The sequence below is a fragment of the Hyalella azteca genome, unplaced genomic scaffold (genome assembly GCF_000764305.2).
Source record: "Hyalella azteca isolate HAZT.00-mixed unplaced genomic scaffold, Hazt_2.0.2 contig1779, whole genome shotgun sequence".
Lineage (NCBI taxonomy): Eukaryota > Metazoa > Arthropoda > Malacostraca > Amphipoda > Hyalellidae > Hyalella > Hyalella azteca.
This window is the reverse complement of record NW_025932079.1, coordinates 33,046-54,669: the sequence shown is the minus strand read 5'-3', so window position 1 is coordinate 54,669 and position 21,624 is coordinate 33,046. Positions and strand designations below refer to the sequence as shown.

At 37.0% G+C, this 21,624-nt stretch overlaps 1 protein-coding gene across 1 annotated transcript; it reads right to left on the bottom strand.

The window, feature by feature from the left end:
• Positions 1-16,003: 16,003 nt before the first annotated feature.
• On the bottom strand, positions 16,004-17,050 carry LOC108671681 (ragulator complex protein LAMTOR2 homolog). Its single transcript, XM_018159252.2, has 2 exons — positions 16,688-17,050; positions 16,004-16,331 (listed from the first exon to the last, which is right to left on the bottom strand). The coding sequence occupies exons 1-2, from the start codon at positions 16,759-16,761 to the stop codon at positions 16,103-16,105; spliced, it is 303 nt and encodes a 100-aa protein (XP_018014741.1). The 5' UTR covers positions 16,762-17,050; the 3' UTR covers positions 16,004-16,102.
• Between the last annotated feature and the right edge of the window lie 4,574 nt (positions 17,051-21,624).

Sequence of the window (21,624 nt, the reverse complement as noted above, 5' to 3'; positions counted from 1 at the left end):
AAAGAATACCGATGGTTGTCACTAAAATATTCCTTTCTGTTTCAGGCATGTTTTTACCATCTATTTTTGCTATAGTGAATTCACTTTACCAAATTAAAATGGAGTGAAATTACAAGCCCAGTCCTGTAAGCTTACAGATACAGAAGAAATGCTACATGGCTGCCAATATGAAGCTTGCAGTAGACAAGGTCAATTCTCAATAGCACGTTCATGGATAAGGTAAAATAACATAAATAATACGGTAATAGATGGATATGGTAATGTCATATCAATAAAGGAAAAACAAGTACGTATATACCAATCGCAAAATGTCAAATTCTACATCTACATCATCTACAAAGGAAGAAGAGGACTTTGAAGTAGTACCTACTGTTAGTAATGGATGAGTACACTCTACATGCTTCAAATGTTTCAAAAATCAAGATTTATTTCAAGTGTACTAAATTAGCTCATTCCCAGGGATAATTTGAGATGCTTTTCTTTTGCCTCTGGCATCTTACAAATAGCATACAATAGTCCTTGGAATTGTGTGCTATTTGAAAATGTATAGCCCTTGTAATGGAATTTTTTCCAAGTTGTCATACAATAGCTCTTGCAAAGACCTTTAAAATGAGCCTAAACTCATTTAAGAAATGTTTCATGGTAAGAAGTTATCAAGGAAAATGAAAGCATCCCTTATTATCCTGTTTGATGATAGATGTAGAATAAATGACATTATATGTAATTTTTACTTGTTTTTCCATCATTGATATGATATTACCATATCCATACATTACCATATTATTGATGTGATATTAGGTACTGTATCCATGGACATGCCATTGATTATTGACAATGATTTTGTCAATAATTGCAAGCTTCAAATCAGCAGCCACATAGCATTTCCTCCATAAGCTTACAGGACAGGGCTTATAATTTTGCACCATTTTAATTGGGTCAAGTGAATTCACTATAAGCAAAAAATATCAGAAGAAACATACCTGAAACAGAAAGGAATATTTTAGTGACAACCATCATATTTTTTTGAAAAATAAGAGTTTAGGTTAATTACTTTCCATTATATGTTGCCAGTGCACAATTCTATGTGCGACATTCTATGCACAACTTTGTGCTGACCAATGATGCATTAATTTTTCAGTAAGAGAAATTTTTTTGTGGAGCAAAGTAAATGTAATTAAAATTCTTTGTTGTTGATCAACTTATTATTAACTAGAGCCTTTGCTAACTGAGGTGTTCTAATGTAAATGCATTTGTAGGGGTGTCCCATATTACCTCAGATGGGGTAATATGGTACATGGTCATGGGGTGTCCCCTAATAGGTACCCTGTTATGCAGAAATGGCTGCCATTTGTTTTGGATTGAAGTATGAGAATTTTTTCAATTAAGTTTTAAAGCCAACACCTGTTTACAACTTTTTTTCCTGCAAAATTTTTTAATACGTATGAGAAATATTTATTTTTACTAACGACCTTAACAGAAGTACATTTTCAATATTTCACTTTTTAACATTTTTTTCAGGGATTTTTTAGAGCTAGTAAATGCATTATTTCTTAACTTCTTTTATGCTATGTAGATAGGAAAAATGTTGAAGTTTACATCACTATTTTTATTTTTGCAATATTTCAATTAGTTTTGCTGCTAAACATTTTTATGCCATGGCAGAGGAGGGTCCCAATTTATCCTGCCCATCCCTTATTACATACTCCGTTTGATGGAAGATGAAGGTAAACAATTTCATGTAACAATGTCATTGCAATAGTAAAATCAACCTGGTCAGTCAATTATATGCAATACCGGTATGTCAAATGGGGTAAGACAGGATCGCAGCCTTCATGGGGTAAGAAAGGACCAGCCCATGGCATGCATTCTAATTGCAATGAATTTAATTTGACAAAAGAATATGTTAGAGCAATCATTGTCTGTCATTTCAGTGCTTGTTTCAACCCTCTTCTGCAAATAATGAAGTTCTGGCTAATTTTTAAAGACAACCTATGTAAATAAGAGTCACAAAATAGTTAACCCTGTTTGGGAAATAAGCTCTGTCTAATGACCAAAATTTTTTTGGCCATGTTTGTGGATCTAGGCAGGTAACCTCAAGTAATAAGCAACTTTTGAGACATACTAGGCATTCCTACCTGCTACCATCACTGCATGACATGTATTCTAAAATGGGGTAAAAAGGACTGGACATGAGGTAAGACAGGACCACTAAATGATCCTGTTTTACCCCACAAGCTGTCCTATCTTACCCCACAAATGGTCCTCTATTACCCTACAGTTTATCAAAAATAGTTTTTAAATGAATATATTATTGTGTAGTCATGGAGTATTTTGGTCAAAATTTATATGTTTTGCTCAAACTTCATAATAACTTGTTAGCTTTTTTAATTAGAGAAATTTAGTGCACTATTTTAAATTGCATCAAAGGGATATAGAAAATAGGGGTGTCTCTTCCCATCAGTGAGCTGCAGAACTATTGCCTATGTGCAAAATTGGCTGGGGGAAAAATCATTGTGTGAAACCTGAAAAATAATTATGATCACAACTCTGTGAGAGGGCATGAGCTATGTTTGAAGAAGTGCGCCACAAATGCAGTTAGCAAGAAAACACATGACGTCTGACACAAGTTATTATCCATTGTTTTTATTAACAATTTGATAAATTTTTCAGACAATGACACTAATGGAATAGGTATACATGAAGCATTTAGCAGTGCTCTACAATGAACCAAAGCCAACCCACTATTATTACGCTTAACAAAGTTTTCTCTTGACATGAACTCCAATGTGACTGATATTAGAGTTGACTTCCCACAATACAAAACAGTAACAAGTGGTTGTTTAATCAAATAACGTGTTTCTAGATGGATTATATTGAATATCAGATTTGTACTTTTGTTAAAAACCTTGTAACATAAGAATTGCCAGTTGGTCCTGTATTACCCCAGCCTGGTCCCATCTTACCCCAATGGGGTAAGATGGGACCAGCTCACTTTTTTTAATCTGTACAGAAAACTATGTTAGATGCAAAATGTCTGAGTTGTAACTTAGAAGCCCATTGCATAAATACACCTTGTGATAGGTTTAGGGCTTTTTAGTTATTCATGGTATAGATGCTACAGGCTTGTTAGTGATTTCGGTCCTGTCTTACCCCATCTGACTATATATATAAACTCCTTAACTTTGAAATATGAACCAAAACAGGAAACATCGTCACATCACACACAATCACTGAATCGCTACCTCAAGACAACATGTGAACCACGGTACTGCCATTGCCATACGCATGTGGCATGGTCTTTGGACTCAAAAATAGCCTCTCTTGTGACTTCTACCACTACTGTGCAACAAGGTGCCAGTGAGGAAAACATCTAGGTACTCTCTGAATGGCAACTGGATTTTTGAGCTGTGGTTTTATGGGTTTGCCAGCCTTGATTCTATTTCTAGGAGCTGTGAATTCTATATTCCAGCCATGAAGTCATTTATGAGCCACAAACTCATGTGCAAAGTCCTGTGCTTGTGCTACCCCAAATCTCTCATTTTACCACCAGAAACACTCAAACAGAACCATGAACATATGTCCTTACTTTTAGGCAACTAAACACGTGATATTGCAGTGTTTACATTTTTCAAGTCTAAACATAGTTATAATACAGTCTGATGTGACAGCAACTATGCAATCTCCAATGAAAATGGTTATGCAGGATATTTTGGTAAGAGCATGGTACTAAGTACTGTGGAAGCTGAAAATTTTGTAAAATGACATATTCATGAAACGCAATTTCCTCAATTGAACATAAATACATTACATTAGAGCCTTGAGATTTCAATCCTACTGAAATTATATTATAATAGGGCTGCAATATTTCAGAGAAAAAAAGTAGGTCATTTCCCAACTATAGGCACTAGACTAGATTCCAAGCTATGAAATTTGAAGAGCATGCTCTAAGAACTGTTAGATTGAGCCTTGATTCATCATTATCTTTTAGGGTAAACACACTATAATCCAACACCTTAAGGTAGGTATGTGCACAAAGTACGCTCAAACGTAAGCAATGCTGGCAAAATGGCGGACAGCCACTTTCCGCATCGGCGCGCGTATGGTATTTAATTTTGAAAGTCCCACCTAAATGTTAGCTTAATTTGATTAACTTTTGTTTGGAAACGAACTAAAAAAACTTGAACTATGACGACATCATTTTTTTTTTTCAAGAAATGTCTATCATGTACCTGCTTAGCTGGGATGTGCAAGAGGTAACATTTGGGCGGGAAATAAACATGGATATCGCATTTTGAAATTAATGAAAGATAATTTGAAATCAAGATTATAGTTCTTAGAGCATGCTCTCGAAATTTTAGAGCTTTGCAGCCATTCGGACAGTTTTTCTACCATGTCCTGTCGCGCTGTTTACGTTCAGTTCAGTCATGAGCCAGTGAGGTACGCTGGTCCTGAACTACTGCCAAGACTGAGACATGAGATGAGACATGAGACAAGACATGAGATGAGGCATGAGACAAGCTACGAGACGAGACATGAGATGAGATGAGACGCGAGACGAGACATGAGACGAGACATGAGACAAGACATGAGATTGGACATGAGACGAGGAGATGAGACATGAGACGAGGAGATGAGACATGAGACGAGACGTGAGATTGGACATGATATGAGGCATGAGACGAGATGTGAGATGAGATGCAAGACAAGACATGAGACAAGGCATGAGACGAGGAGACAAGAAATGAGATGAGACACGAGACGAGGCCCGAGACGAGACACGAGACAAGACATGAGATGAGACGAGACACGAGACAAGACATGAGATGAGACAAGACACGAGACAATTGACACGAGACGAGATGAGACAAGGCACAAGATGAGACAAGGCACAAGATGAGACGAGATGAGACGAGGCACCAGACAAGATGAGATGAGGCACGAGATGAGATGAGACGAGGCATGAGACGAGATGAGATGAGGCACGAGACGAGATGAGACGAGGCATGAGACAAGATGAGACGAGCACAAGACAAGATGAGACGAGGCACGAGACGAGATGAGACAAGATGAGATGAAGCACGAGACGAGATGAGACGAGGCACAAGATGACATGAGACAAGGCACGAGACGAGATGAGACGTGACATGACGATGATGATCATATTTAATATTATTATTAATATCAATATTCACTAATATTTATTATAATTAGTTAAGAATTATTATTAATAAAAATTAATAATATTATTATTACTAGTAAATTTTATTTGTGTATTTTATTTAATTTCATATTTTTAAGCTCAATTATGAGGCCAAGACCTTGAAACTGAAATTTATTCCATCCAATTCTGCCTTTAAGTTAAGTTATAGCATTCATATCTAGCAGTTGCACCCATTTCCCCCACCCACCTGCAGTCAAAGTCTCAACCAAAATGTTTTATTCTAGTTAGAATAGATAGCCTACAACATGAGCTTTCCAATGGTACTAAAAACTTTGAAATTGGCTCATAGGAAACCTACAAATGATAGGTTTCCTATGAGCCAATGAATGAGAAATGAATGAGAAGTTGGTCCATTTTTGGGGTGATATTGAAAATAGGAAAAAATTCATATCTTTTTCATTTTTCGACTTACTTCACTCATACTTATATGATATTTTTCTAAATTTTTTTCTCTTTTCAGTGGTGTAATTTTCATTACGATCAAAGGAAAAAAATTTTTTTGTGCACATACCTACTTAAGGACATAGCAAGGAATAAATGGCTCTAAATAGATCACCGTATGCACAGCTTGAGTTCTGATTGGATTATGTCACTCTCAAAACACCACACTATGCGCCAACAATGATGAAACGTCACAAACTGTTGCATATTTATTTATAAGCCTTTAGAATTCAAATCTACCAAATCGCTGAATTCCGACACTGTGTGTGACTAAATGAGGCATATTGAGACTAATTACAACAGCGCTTCAAATTGTAATTGTAATTCTGACACCCTGTGTCAGAATATGACATCCTGTGTGCCGTAATTCCGACACCCTGGGTCGGAATTAGTTTTTATGTGTCTAAAACCATCTCTTAAATCAATCATCTATTAATTTGTTTACCACTTAAAATCAGCAAATACAAGTATAAGTATACTTAAAGGATTCCTAATATATTCACAGACTTATTTAAAAATCTCAAACCATAATATTCTTTCTACACAAACAGTGTATCACTATTTAGTAAAGCAAAGTCAACTATCAACTTTCATACGTGTTTCGATGCTTCCACTAGCTGACTTGGACTTTTGCTCTGCGGATCTTAACATTTTCCGCTAGACCTAGTGTTTTGCAGAATGCAGAAATCTTGCGCGCAATAGTATGACATCACTATTTCAATCATCTAAGCAAGCGTGGAACTAAGACGAAGCTTAATAGGATAAACGCGGTATATTCCGACATCGTGGGTAATTCCGTCACCTCTCTAGTTTTTCCTTTATATTAAGCTTTGTTTTAGTTCCATGCGTTCGTTGATGGTTGAAATGGTGACGTCATACATTTGCGCGTCAAACTACTGCCAAACACTAGGTCTTGGCCATCTAGCAGGAAAATATTAAGATCCAAAGAGAGACAATGCACGCTACCCAATGAGATCATCAAAAAATGTGTCAAATTTGACAGTTGACCTTGCTCTACCAAATAGTGAATAACTGTTTGTATAGGAAGAATATTATGGTTTGAGACTTTTAAATACATCTGTGAATATATTAGGAATCCTTTAAGTATACTTGTATTCGTTGATTTCAAGTGGTAAATAAATTAATAGATGATTAAGTTGAGAAATGGATTTAGACACATGAAAACTAATTCCGTCACAACTTGAATTGGACACACACAGATCGTTCCAAGCTGTGTACAAAAATTAAAATTTGCTTAATTAAAAGCTTAATACCTAAGTGGAAAAAACGCGACATCAGAGGGATTAGTCCACCTGTTAATGAATTCCGTAGGGGGCCTAGGCTGCGAAAAATTGGCACTAATTCCGCAGGATGCACAAAATTGATAATGAATTCATGCTCACCAACACCAAGTACGAGAGTAATGAGACAACTAAGCAAGTCAGCAACCTTGCAGTTGACATCCTGACTTGCTAATGTGTGGGTGTGCAGTGTACTCTATTAGTATTACTGTTGTGGGGTTGCCTTCATGATATAACACATCTTTGAATTGTTCGAGCACCATAACCAATGGTGGGTTGAACTGGTTTTCATTCCTTTGCAACTAAATAATGTATGTTTGATATAATGTATGTTTCTATAGTAAATATGAATACGAGTGGGAACTTTGGTGAGGCTCTCAACTCAAGTCAGACATAGAACATAACTCATTACTGCGCTGACACCGTGACACATGTCGACTGTCAGTCACAGTGTCTTCCAAAGTTTATTTAAATTTTTGAACATTGCTTCATAAAAACCAAGGACTAATCCATCTTCTTCAGTATGAATTTCTTAGTTTTTCAGTATTCTGCGCAGTGTATTTTATCTCAGTTTTCTTGCATTAACCATGAGAAATGCAAATGTTTGCTTGTATACAAACGATCTCTTAAAACGTTGAATGAGATTTTCCAATCAATCTTCATACTCTCAATGTCACTAACTTCATTACAGGCAACAACACATTTTGTCTCCCGCCTTCGTAAGTATTAAGTAACGATATATTTTGTTAACAAAACTAAGCCAAAATTTTCTGGCATGATAGAAAAAGCATTTTAGTTATTGTGTGGCAATCGAACCCTACAAATCGTAGCCCGGACTAATATTTAATGGCTTATATTGACGAGCGGCGAGTCAAGTGCTGTAACTGCTTAACGGTGACTGATGTGGCTGTGTCATTGACGATAAATATATTATAATTTCAATCATTTTATTGGAGTCTTTACATGCAAACTACAGTGTTACATGCAAATGTTTCAACTAGTTATCTATTTTTTTTTCTCAACAAGATGGCGAATACTCAAGGCATCTATTTTTGGCAAGAAATTCACTTATGTGGACGTCATTAAATGCCGCATTAGGCTTATATTTATTTTTTATCTTTTGTGTTCCTTCGGACACTGTTATGAAAATGACAACAAATTCCGCTATTTCAAGCACTTCTATGGGTGATTGCTAACAAATTAAGCGTTTCACTAATGTTTCCATTAATTTTAGAACATATTCGAGTCGACAGATGTGCGTGAGCATTACTGCGTTAGCGTGGGCCACACCGGCGTGACTGCTTCGGAACACCCCGTACATAAAATTTGTAACAAATAAACATGAATTAAATCCACATATTCCAATGCTCACGGGGCTGTAGTGGAGATTTTTTCCGCATATTTATCTCCTTTCATTTTTTATTAAAATGATGAAACAAGTTAATTCAACCACTTTGGCATGCCCCATTTCTTTAATTCATATCAAATACTTATTAAATTAAATATGCACATTTCACAGCTCATTGTGCCGGTGCAAAAATTTTTTCCCACTCTTGCCTTCTCAGGTTTTAAATTAATAATAAAATGGGTGAATTCAACCATTTAGGTGCACCAAATTCCCTCAATTCTTGATCAATAATTATGAAATTAAATGAAGAATTGGGACATTTTTAACACATTACTTCAGGTTTACGTCTGCATTCAGGTAGGGTTAGTATTGGTTCTACCTGTTTTACCATTTTAGTTGAAAACGGGAGGTTGTGAAAATGCAAAAAAAAATTCTTGTCACAGTGCAATGTTCATTAGAATTTGCTTATTTAATTACAAAATTATATATTTGTCACGAATTGAGGAAATGACATTTAATGAAGTGGTTGAAATATCCCATGTTACCATTTTAATTGAAAGCAAGCGGTGGTAAAAATGAAAAAATCCTTACCACGGCGCTACCGGCATTAGCGCTATAGGCTTATTTACCTTTATCAATATTGGTCACAAACTGAATGAATGGGTAGCGCTAAACTAGTTGAATTCTCCGTGCCGGGATTACCTCTGTAGCCCACTTTACAATCACTGAATTGCATCAGACAAGTAAAATTTACTTTGTCCAATGTTGTCAATTGTGTCATTTTCATCAAGGAAAAATTGATATTTTATGTAAGTACCTAATAAAATTTATATAAAAAACCTGGATTTTCCGATGTATTTAATCCAGTTTCGAATGATTGAATATACTTGGATAAAATTTAATTCTAAAACTACAGTGTGACTTCTAATTCTAGTCAATAGAGTGATCATGAATTGCATGATCCTGCTAGTCACTTAGAAATATTGTTCTGATTGATAAACTCGTGATTTACAGAGTGTGGGGCGTTGTTATATCAATCTTATTCACAACCATTTAACGCAATAATGACTGAACTACACCATTAGTAGGTTAAACCAGCTAGAAAATTTCAATTTAAATTCATGCTCAATTCAATTTTTGTTGTTAATGCTTATCACTTTTTTAGGGCTGTAGACTTTCATTGCAATATTTAGATTAGTTCATCGCATCTGGCTGATTCTTTCTGAGGGATTCTTCGGGAAATGTCATAGAGAATAAAAGTGTCGGCACTGAAGAAATAGGCCCATGTCCTGTTGCAGATTCTTGTACTTTTCGTGACTTGATTCACAAGGTACAGTCACAAGGTGAAAGTGTTGATGTGGATTGCAGAGTTGTGATTTACATTGAATAAGTGATTGATTCATCTTATTTCAGCCCTGCACACACACTGTGTGTTTGAACCCAATTTTTTCATAGCTGACGATTGATTGAGATAGCTGCTGGACTTATTGCCTGGTCCGTAAGGTGCTATAGCATCGTATATTAGCAAGCAGTTTTCCAGGTCATTTCTGTCACAATTGTTACAAGCAGGGATGGGTTCTTGGCTCTATTCTCTAAACAAAGATAACTTTAGCATTAGAAATATGCACAAGACAAACCAACATTAGAGTGATGTACCGAATGTCGAATTTATAACACCGAGATGTAAAAGCATTAAAGATATATGAATTAATGTAAAAGATGTATATCGGTGTCAGCGTTCATTGGAATGTCAGACATGTTGCCAATTCTTAGCACCGCAAAAATATTCATAGCTTGTTGCAGGTCTCAAACACCCAACTCACTGCTTCAATTTTGCTAATATAATATGTTCTGTTAAAATGGCAGCAGTGGAAGGTGAAGGCATCTAATAACAATAGAAATAGCAGTCTCAACGTTTATTAGGCCGTAGGCCTGTCGTCGATTCTTAACATCGCAGAATATCCACAGTTTGCTGCGGTCTTGAACACGCAACTCACTGCTACAATTCTGCTGTGCTTAACCGCCTGGCCTCCTCGCCAATTCTTATCAGAAGCTGGCGCACAGGTATCTGGGATCAAACCCGCACCTCACTGCTCCAATTTTGGTACTAGAATTTTAACCACTGGGCCACCCTACTGTGACCCTAGTTGAAGCAGCCTAACGATAAGAAACGTAGCTGCGGCTTTGGTTAAGAAAAACTCGATCATTTTTTTTGCCGAGCATATTGTTTTGTTTTCTGCCTACATTTTGGTAGATCATTTAAGTTCTCCTGAACATGGAAGAAAATATAAGTTTGTTCATCATTTTTTATTTTCTTGAGTTTCGTAACTGTCGTTGCTTTGCCGGAGATGCTTCCTGTGAAGTGCCCAACATAACACTTATTGACTTGATCATATTTTACAATGAAAATAATTTTTATAACTTGTTGCTAAAAGTTGCGCTCAACCAGTTGAATGCAATATCTACCTTATGTCTACATGCGTTGGTAATTTGTCCCAGTCGTAATATGTAATCATATTAATTTGTGGAAATTGTTTTGTGCATATTTTACATAACAAATCATTTAAAAATGCATAGAATATTTGAATAGCTATAATCAACAATAACAGTAAGAAGTTTCTCTATCCAAAACTCAGTATGGACGTACATTTAAACATTAAAACGTGAGTATTTGTTTGCGTGATCCGTGGGTGATGTTTCAGACAATTTGAATGCTGAAATTATATAGCTTTTAAATGTTGTTCTCATTATGTTGATCGGACACTTCAGTCAGCCTGTCTTTATCTCATGATTTTTATTAGAGCCTTTATTATCGAATGAAGAAACATCAATAGATGCCTGAACAAGTTTAAAATCCGACCGCCAATTTGCACGCATTTCATTATTATTTATATCTTTTGAACAAAACTATATTATAGCTTATAGTATATTGGTTTCGGCATTCTCTAGACTACCTATAACACTTGTCCCCAAATATTCATGCACATCGAAATTTGCAAGCATCAGGAATGGCATGATCCAGTATGACAGCATAGCTGTTTAAGTAATATTGTACCATTTATAAACAAAGTTTACGAAACATATCAATGATGAGAACAACATGTATATATGTGCCAATTTTCTGGAAAAAAATGTTTAAATTAATGTTCTGATTGAATATTTATGAGGAAATTATGCTAATAAAGTGCCATTTTATGCTATTAGAAAACACAATATCATTAGAAAACATTTTTGAAATCTTATCAGTTATTTGATTTATTAGAACGGTGTAATTGAATAATGAAAATGAACTGCAAATAAGTTCAACTGTATGCCAAGTAAATAAGAAAAATCAAGTTTTAATATGAACTAATAACGCACTGAAAATCATTGATTCCAGAAGCACAGAAACTAATCATCTCTCATTCAGGTCTTTCAAAACGTTTGACTCTGCAGATCTCTCCCCCTGCAGGTAATGAGACGCCAGCCGCGAGTCCGGACGTAAATTTGTTTGAGATGATAATGAGCAATGCTGTTGGCAACATTCCATTATGTTGTGTTTTCAACATAACCAAATACATTGTGATACTTTTTGCCTATATTAATATGTAATCCTTATTTTTCAAACCATCAATGGTTACTCATGCTGTATGCCGTAAAAAATACTGTATAATAATACATCACATGTATGATAAACTAATTTGCAGTTGATTAATGATTTTCGTCTTTATTATTGTATGATTAAAATGTGTACCTTTGTTTCTTAAAAAACATAGGTTCTTGAATAAGTTTTTAGTAAGAAACATTATATTATTAGAGTAGCTACTACATTATATAAAGTAGCTGCTCACGTCCGCATCGTAGGAGACGGAACTGTTAGCGTGCAGTGAATCATCATCTGTGGAGTGAAAGAAGGTGCAATGGATGCAGTAATTCAGTGCACTAAAACAATTTAGGTGTTTATTTTCTACGCTCTAGGATTAAGGCAACGTAATGAGTAATCTTTTTAGACGATGTTAGTCGTGTAAATGATGAATCGTGAAAACATAGCAATTCCTTGAGAATGTTCAAGATCTCTTACAAAATCTGTACAATGGCGGTTCGGTGCAATTCCGTGAGAATTTTGAAATGCAGTACTCCTGATCACTACCTTAAATTTCCAATCGAGGCTTAATAGTTGTTAATTAAAAGCGTAATTAAGTATTGTTCAATATTCATTAGTGTTCTAATTCAAAGCCTTGTTGTATTCCAATACAGCTCACACAGCGAACAGAATTCAAACACGTGGATGACGGCATAATGTACCAGTAGAATTTGAAGCATGGACGGAATACGCCTCACCACGTGCCAAATATAGCCACACACACTCCACCCGGATCAAGGAGCATTAATGCATTGATCATCGTACATTATCTTAAAATTTGAACATCATCCATGAGATGCAAAATACGGGGAAATTTCCACACAGTGATGGAATATAGGGATTTGGTAGGTTTGCATTCTAAAGGCTTTTAAATAAATATGGCAACATTTTGTGACGTTTCGTCGTTGCCGACGCGTAGTGCGGTGTTTTGAGAGTCACATAAAGCAAACAGAACTTGAGTAACGCATACAGTTATTTTGGTATTATTGCAGATTAACTACATCCAAAAAAAGGGTGTTTTTTTTTTGAATTATATGTTTTTTGGGGTGTAGATTACGAATCTGAAATCCATTTTTGGCGGTCGGCATCGGAAAACCGATTTTTTTCGCGACTTACTGTTAGGTTGTGATCTCTCGATGTGGCAATGTATCTCCAGATTTATGGACAAAGAAGACGAAAATGTTACCCGTTGCAGTGCAACGGGTAACATTTTCGTCTTCTTTACCCGTTGCAGTGCAACGGGTAAGTTTCATTCAAGATGTCGTGCGCTACGTGTAAACCTCCTGGGTGGTGCGGAATAGCAGCCTATATCGTAACCTAACCTAACCTAACCTAACCTAGCGCGATTTTAGGGTTTTACATAGGTTTACAGTCATTCCCAGATTGATTTAGTTCAAAAATGTTTTCCGATTTTTCGCCGATTTCGCAGATTTTAGGCATTTTTAGCGCGATTATTGGGTCGGAAAAAAATCGGTTTTCCGATGCCGACCGCCAAAAATGGATTTCAGATTCGTAATCTACACCCCAAAAAACATAATTAAAAAAAAAACACCCTTTTTTTTGGATGTAGTTAATCTGCAATAATACCGTTATTTTTTTATAGTTTTTCATTTCTTGATGCGTCCTTAATGTGACGGAATATACTGCGTTTACCCTATAAAGGAAAAAGTTGAGGGGTGTTGAAATTACCCACAGTGTCTGTGTCGGAATATAGTGCGTTTACCATTTCATTTTTGATTTATCATAATCTTTCTTTCATTATAAAATATTATTTCTAGAAGAACTTTCTGCTGAATGATTAAAAAAGAAAATTAGGTAAATGACATAATGACCTGACAAACTGATCAGAAAAAGAGATTAAAAATTGTTTTAAAATATGCCATTTTTCAGCCACAAATTTCAGAAAGAAGTAGGCCTAGATATTTTTGATTGCCAAACTTGTCAATTGTCACACTGGAAATTGGGATTCAGGACTCAGGACTCAGGAGCAACAGGATTCTGGATTTCTAGTAGTCATATGAATTTTTAAATATAATTGCTAAAAAAAGCTCAACTGTGGCAAAAAATTTAGCTTATCAAATGAAATCAAATTTGGAGCCACAAGATTTTGCTGAATTTTTCTTCTTTTTAAAACTGAATAACTATAGTCATAGCCTAGTCATTTGTCATGTACTTTAGAGTTTAGTACTTACATTTTGATTTTTACAGTGTGCCGTGTGGCTGGGAGAGACGAGATAACCAGTATAAAATTTACAGTTTTTTTCACTTGATGCTCAAATTAAAAACCTATCATTAGGCTTGTTATTAGCTGTATAATTACACGTCGCCAAGGGTAGGTACAAGGTACCTAAATCTTCTGTCGAACTTGTTTTGAATCTTTGGCCTATTACATTGCAGTCATCTGAGCTAATAAAACAGGCTTCTATAACAACATATTATATTTTTGACATAGTTCTATAACATACACCGGAAGAGGAAATTATATTAAATATATAAAAAATAACTGAAACTAGGTACGCGTAGCTATTTGAACAATTCCAACAAGACAATCATGCACATACGCTATGTAAACAAACTGAGAGAGGAATTAATAAATGACATGAACCTTGCACTTGCGTACGAGCCAGACAGGAAGAGAAAATGCTCGCTTCAAACTTAGATAGTGACTCAGATCGTTCAAATTGTCAGAGATAAACTGATCATAATGTTGAAAACCGAACTTCAATTTCAATTTAAATTCCTCAAAATTTTCTTACTTCTCCTTCCGAAATTTCATCACAACAGCATTGGTTTTCCATAATGTTATCATAGGGAGTAACAATTCTACATGGTTTACTTAATAATCAATTCGAGCGCGAATAAGTATTTCAATTCTTTTATTTAATCGTTTTAACTTGTTTTCATTGAAAAGGAATTTATCATTTGAATTGGAACAAAATATGTAAAAAAATTCATTAAATATTTATATATAATTCACATAATTCTCTCAACACCTGGTCTTGATTGATTCTTGTTTGCGCACATCCATATAAATAAACTACCTGTCCATTAGCTGCATTGCCGTCTCAGCAAAAATCGTGGCAGATAAATTGTGCCAACACACATGGCGCATTTAGAAATAAAGTTATTTTTCCGAGATCGATTGGAAATTGGCTGAGTTATCAATGGATCACTATCGCACGCTTTACCGTTAGATTGCCTTCTCAAGGGACCTCAATCTGTCGCTTCAGTTAGCAATACACCCGTGACGAAATCGCATCATTAATCCTTGTTTAAACCTGTGCAGTTAATTGAACATCAATGTTAATCAAACGTATTAATTACTTTACACAGATTTAATTAACTAAGAATGAAGTGACCCGTACATTTAACCGAGACAAATAAAGACCAAATGTCCAATTAATCTCATCGACACGTGTAATAAAAGCGATAAATATAATATAAAGTTTATTAAAAATATATATCACATCATCTACTAGCAACGATTCTCACATTAGGAAAATTAATAATTATCGACTAACACACGCATCATTCACTCGCGTCCAGTAGTTCTTACGCCGGAATATTTACTGTCGGTTCACACACGGCCGTACATCATCTTATCCAGAAAATACGATTACTGGCTAATACAGCGGTGATTGGCTGTCAATCACAGGACTGTCTGCCTTGTCTGTTGGTGACTGTCTGCCCATCAGCCGCTGGCGGTGATGATTGGCTGCCCATCAGCCGCAGGCGGTGGTGATTGGCCGCTCATCAGCCGCTGGCGGTGGTGATTGGCTGCCCATCAGCCGCTGGCGGTGGTGATTGGCTGCTCATCAGCCGCTGGCGGTGGTGATTGGCTGCACATCAGCCGCTGGCGGTGGTGATTGGCTGCCCATCAGCCGCTGGCGGTGGTGATTGGCTGCACATCAGCCGCTGGCGGTGGTGATTGGCTGCCCATCAGCCGCTGGCGGTGGTGATTGGCTGCACATCAGCCGCTGGCGGTGGTGATTGGCTGCCCATCAGCCGCTGGCGGTGGTGATTGGCCGCTCATCAGCCGCTGGCGGTGGTGATTGGCTNGTCTAGCAGGACGTGAGTTAGTCACCTGGCAGTCTAGCAGGACGTGAGTTAGTCACCTGGCAGTCTAGCAGGACGTGAGTTAGTCACCTGGCAGTCGAGCAGGACGTGAGTTAGTCACCTGGCAGTCTAGCAGGACGTGAGTTAGTCACCTGGCAGTCGAGCAGGACGGTCAACAGTCGCTGTTCAGGCGTGGCGGGGGCAAGAGGCGACTGTGCGCGGCCGGTAGCCCCGAGTTTGCTGTACGCCGCCCAAATGTTGCTCGAGATCGCGGCCGTGACGCGCGCGTCGCGGTCGGCGGGGCCGCTGAATGCCAGCAGAGCTCCATCCATGTTCAGTAGTCTGAGGTTAGTACAAATAAGTTATTCATCTAAATCAAACGACACCAATGAAAGAGATGTTGATATCTGATATAAGTTATGATCTTAAGGATTACATTTATAAACAACTAAATGGTCAACTGACAGGCGATCTCTACAACATATGATTGTTGATGTATTGAACACACAAGCAATATTCATTGCACCACAACTGCGAGATGAAACATGTTAGTCTAGGGAAGCTCAGTTCATTTCTCAGTGTCGTTGATAGCTGTCGAGGACGGTGCATTAGCATAGACTTTAGTGCTGCCCTTATAAGAAATCAATAAACGGCCTCCTGCCCAGCAGACAAGACGTCCTAAAAGCTCAAGTACTCACAGCGCTCCATAGACGCCGCCGGTGTTCGCTTCGTTGAGCAGTTGAGTGAGGGCAGCTGGCTTCAGCATCGCCATGGTGTCGAACTTTATATAACTAATATATTACAGTTCACTTATATTCTTCTTTTCGGAATCGGTTCAATAACTATCAATTATGCCTAGAGATCTCTGGATTGACTGTAATCAATGATCATTCCCGCTAATCTACGGAGTTGGCAACTAACGTAGCGTTTTCCTGCTCACTGGACATTATTCAGATGATGCAGCTGAAGGTATTTGTAAACGGCGGGAATAGTGGCTAGTAGCGCCTTTATACAAGGCCAATAGCACGGTAAATATTGGCAGTTATTATTTGAAATTTGCGCTGGCCGCCACTACTTTGCTCGTGTATAAGCACCTAAATTCACACTGGCCGCCACTACTTTGCTCGTGTATAAGCACCTAAATTTGCACTGGCCGCCACTACTTTGCTCGTGTATAGGCACCGCACCTAAAGACGCGCGTCCTGAGAGTCGAGAGCATCTGGAGGAGCGCACATCACAAGGCAGGAGGCCGGGGGGTCGCCAAGCCCCAGCGTGGACCCTGTAGTCCACGCCCCTTGCGGAAATAATTATCAAATTACAAATTAATAATTAATAATAATAATTGCGGAAATAATACATAAATAAATTGACAATAATTGATTAATTAATGCATAGTCGTGACGATTAATACATTGGTCATCGCAACTGGGAGTGATTTACGATGGAGTTTGCAACATATCCAGCTACCGGTAAATAAAATAATTGAAATGTATTAGAAAGGGATGTTGCAAATTAGTTCTCATTTAAAGCAAGGTTTGGTTGGACTACAATGACGAACAATATTAGCTCAATGTTGCCAATCCACAAGATCATCAAAATTGTAATACAATAATAAATATTTTGCAATAATATTTTCAGACTTTACTGGTTCTCGCACCCGTTAAGAATGACCAGTACAACTCATCTTTTATTATAGGGTTTCAAAGTAATAATGATCATATTTATAAGTTCATCACGTAAAATCAAACACAGAGAAGACAAAGGTTAAGAAGCGTCTGATGAGATAACTTGGCTATATTCACTTAACACGATAGATGCATTACAAGACTCAACGGTTCAATAAATACAAAGTACTGTCGTCTCAAATACATGTTATATGCAACAGGTCGTAGCGGACTGGGCTAAATTAGGGAAAAAAATCATACAGGCAGTGGCAAGTTTCATGACGATAATGAACTCTCAAATCTCACGCAGTAGGTAAAGTGATCAAGAATACAACCATTGGGATCAAGATGCACGCAAACTATAATATAATTATGCAAATTAATATACATAGACAAGCTGTGTCCCAGTTCTCCAATAATTTGTTTAACGTGTTTCATTTTCACCCTATAACTGATCTTACTTGGACATTTTATTGAATCCCCAATGATACAGCTGCGATCGAAGCAAAAATGATAATTATACATAAAAAACATGATGGCATGCAGTACAGTTGCATCAAATACACTGCATAAAGATGCAAATATCAATGCTCTCCGGCATACAGATGCATCGAATAAAATAAGTTGTGCTAATAATTTAGAAGGTTGAGACGACCTCACAGGGCTACCGCCAGGGCAGGGAGTCGCTGCTTATAACACAGCGCCAACAATACATAAACTTAAGAATGCAATATTGGACAAGCTATACAAGTCTGAAATTAGTCAGAAAACTATTTCGCATATTCGCAATCGAAAATATTCGATTCTGCTGAGATCATCAAGGTTTTTTTTTTATAAAACAAGTAGCACTGTGAAAGTTTTAAAAATTGTCATTTGTGACTCGAAATTTGTTTGGCGCATTTTGGCTGAGTGTTGCATCATTCAGATGCAGGGATTCTCAGTTCATAATCTTGAAGAGTCAGTGAACAATAGCAACACGCAACACGTTTGCAATGATTAAATATTTACATAAACTGAACTGAATGAAGCTGTATTATAGAACCAGAAACTGTCGATGACAGAATTACCGTAGCTGATTATTCACTATAATAATTTCAAACCAAACCTCAGTAAGAAAAATAATTTATTGTCGCAATAGATAAATGAAAACACTTTACCAATCACAGAGAATAATTCTATCCATCATCCCGCACTTATATTTCTGTTACAAATGAATAATTGAACGGGAAAATATTGAAGGGACCTTGACTAATTTGCCAGGATTGAAGGAGTTGGGAAATAAATGCATGGCCATCACAGATCAGGTCTTTTGAAAATGTTCTGTGACGAGCGCCTCGCCCCATGAGGCAGACATCATCCTAAGACGTCCAGATGCACGTCCTGGTTTACTGAGATCTACATTTGTCTAATAAAAAAATTATTTCTTTAGTGCAAGTATAATAAAGAGTAGGTAAATTTATTTTATAAGTGTCTGCTTGAAATCTAATGGATGTAACACGATTACCTAAAATACATATTCTTGTAAAACAAACTAGAATAGCTAATAATTTAGTTAGAACACCACAATTTCTTTGACACAAACAACCACAATAAGGCCTGGTAAAACAGTTCTGCCACCCAGAAATGAGAAAAATCGAAACTGAACGCAACACAACAAGCAATTTGCACCGAATAACCTGACAATGATCCTAGCTACTGACACTGCATGATACTTGCAGGCGTCATAGGTTACAGTGAGGAGTTGGAGCCTCAGAATGCCACACTTGTCGACTAGATACAATCACATGGCAAGTGTTCACTTGAAACACTTTAACGGAAACATGGTGGGCGCTATGTCTTCTCTGATATTAAAATATATTGTAATTTGTTGTTGTACATAATGTACCACAAAGTGACAATAGAATCATAAGACAGGCCAGAAAATATGAACAGAAAAGAAAGGAATATGGCGAACAGTCATAAAAATCTCGCGTTAAAATACTAACTTGAGTGAGCTGTAATTAATTTAAAGACCATGAGCAAAGGTTTGCTCTTCAGGACCAATAGCAAACCGATGCTCCTAATAGCTATAGCTCGTACTTATATTTAGGCAATAGATTTACATGAAGATATACAGACTCAAGACTTGAGTCAACATCATCGGTTGTGTACCATGAGAAATATGGTGATCCTGGCTCATTCTTTGAGGGTTTGCAAACAAATAAGCGCATATACTGCGAACAAACATATACAAAATTATTCTCTTATGCAAGTTTGATTGAAGACCAGAGCATGCTTTTTATTAACAATCTTCTTGTTCGTTTTTTCCATGAGTCGAACCAAATTTCTTGCTGGCGTCGGGAGATCGAAAAGCAGGTTTCCGAATGACATTTTAATAGTTTGCAACGTTTCGAAAATACAATTTTCATTATCAAGCTGGTGAAGGTTTTACAACATCTGAAATTGAATTTGAAATGACAGAAGTATATATCAAAGGTAAAGTGGATACAATACGAAATTGGACCTAAGAACCACATGCGGGAGGCTCACAATGAGACCATCACCCGAGCGACATTGGAAGCCTGCACCAGCATAGTTATGCGGTGCCCTGACCCATCGAGATTGACGATAGCTGAGGCCCTCATTATCAAGAGCGAGTCTCCGGCTATCAACCTCCAAACTACTGGATTCGTCCGGACGCTAAAATTATTTTCGGAGTAATTTTTAAGCTAATATTTCGTATTGTATCCACTTTACCTTTGATAAGTACTTCTGTCATTTCAAATTCAATTTCAGATGTTGTAAAACCTTCACCAGCTTGATAATGAAAATTGTATTTTCGAAACGTTGCAAACTATTAAAATGTCATTCGGAAACCTGCTTTTCGATCTCCCGACGCCAGCAAGAAATTTGGTTCGACTCATGGAAAAAACGAACAAGAAGATTGTTAATAAAAAGCATGCTCTGGTTTTCAATCAAACTTGCATAAGAGAAAAGCTTCTGCCTAACTACACCAAAATTATTCTCCTACACCAATAAGCTATATAAAGTAAGCATATGGTCGTGATTATATAATCAGCAGTACATTGATCGAATTTTATAGTCTGGGAAAGTAACAGGCAAAGTTTATATCACCAGACTGACAATAACACAACCTCCAGTCTCATGCACGTATATAACATCATATTGAAGGACTAAAACCTGCCAGCAATACAACCATAATATTGACATTAGTTAATTCATAACCAAATGACAAGATCAGAATATGGGAGTGTTATGTTATGCAGGCACCCGGTCATGTGAGGAGATCATTTACTGGCGCACCAGAACCAGACACAGGACACGCCAGCAAGGCCGTTGGAATAAGAAGCCACCATAGGATCTAACCTGACCGATAAACACGGGCTCATCAACTGGATGCGAAGACCTTAGATAGAAGCGTTTAACAGCGCGTGAGAGCAGCACACATTTCAAACAGAAGAGATACCATCATTTATCTGGGAAGGTGTCCCATTATCAGATTTAGTTCTGCTTTCGGATAATTGTCAGGACTTGCTTTCATTTATTTAGGCATGATTTGGTCTCCATTAATGTCTCTGATAGATTTTTTGGTTACGACCATTTATCTTACTGGATTAATTGGCCTAAATCAGCCACTGAAAAGAATTACTTACACGTGCATAAATTTATATAAGATGAAGCATAATAGCCATTCAAGAATAGCATCAAGACTTGCATAACAAAATCGTTTACAGCATCAAATATACCAGTCGCACAGGAAAGGCCTCCAGAATACGTTAAATGACGAGAGTGAAGTCAATGCAACAACACCAATGAGCAGAGGAGCAAATAAGTTAGCGTTCCTACTACTGAGCTAAAATGTCTTCAATAGGACTTTTGACGAGCTTTATCCTTAGAGCTCCTACAATTTTATTTATGCACTGCAATATTATGGGATAAATACAGCACGGTTATAAAGCAGTCCTGCCATT

Excerpts from the sequence above, each read along its gene's own strand:
- LOC108671681 (XM_018159252.2), bottom strand. The coding sequence starts at position 16,761 with ATGGCGATGCTGAAGCCAGCTGCCCTCACTCAACTGCTCAACGAAGCG. Across the intron at positions 16,332-16,687 it reads GGCGGCGTCTATGGAGCGCT|ACTACTGAACATGGATGGAG; the intron begins GTGAGTACTTGA and ends TACTAACCTCAG.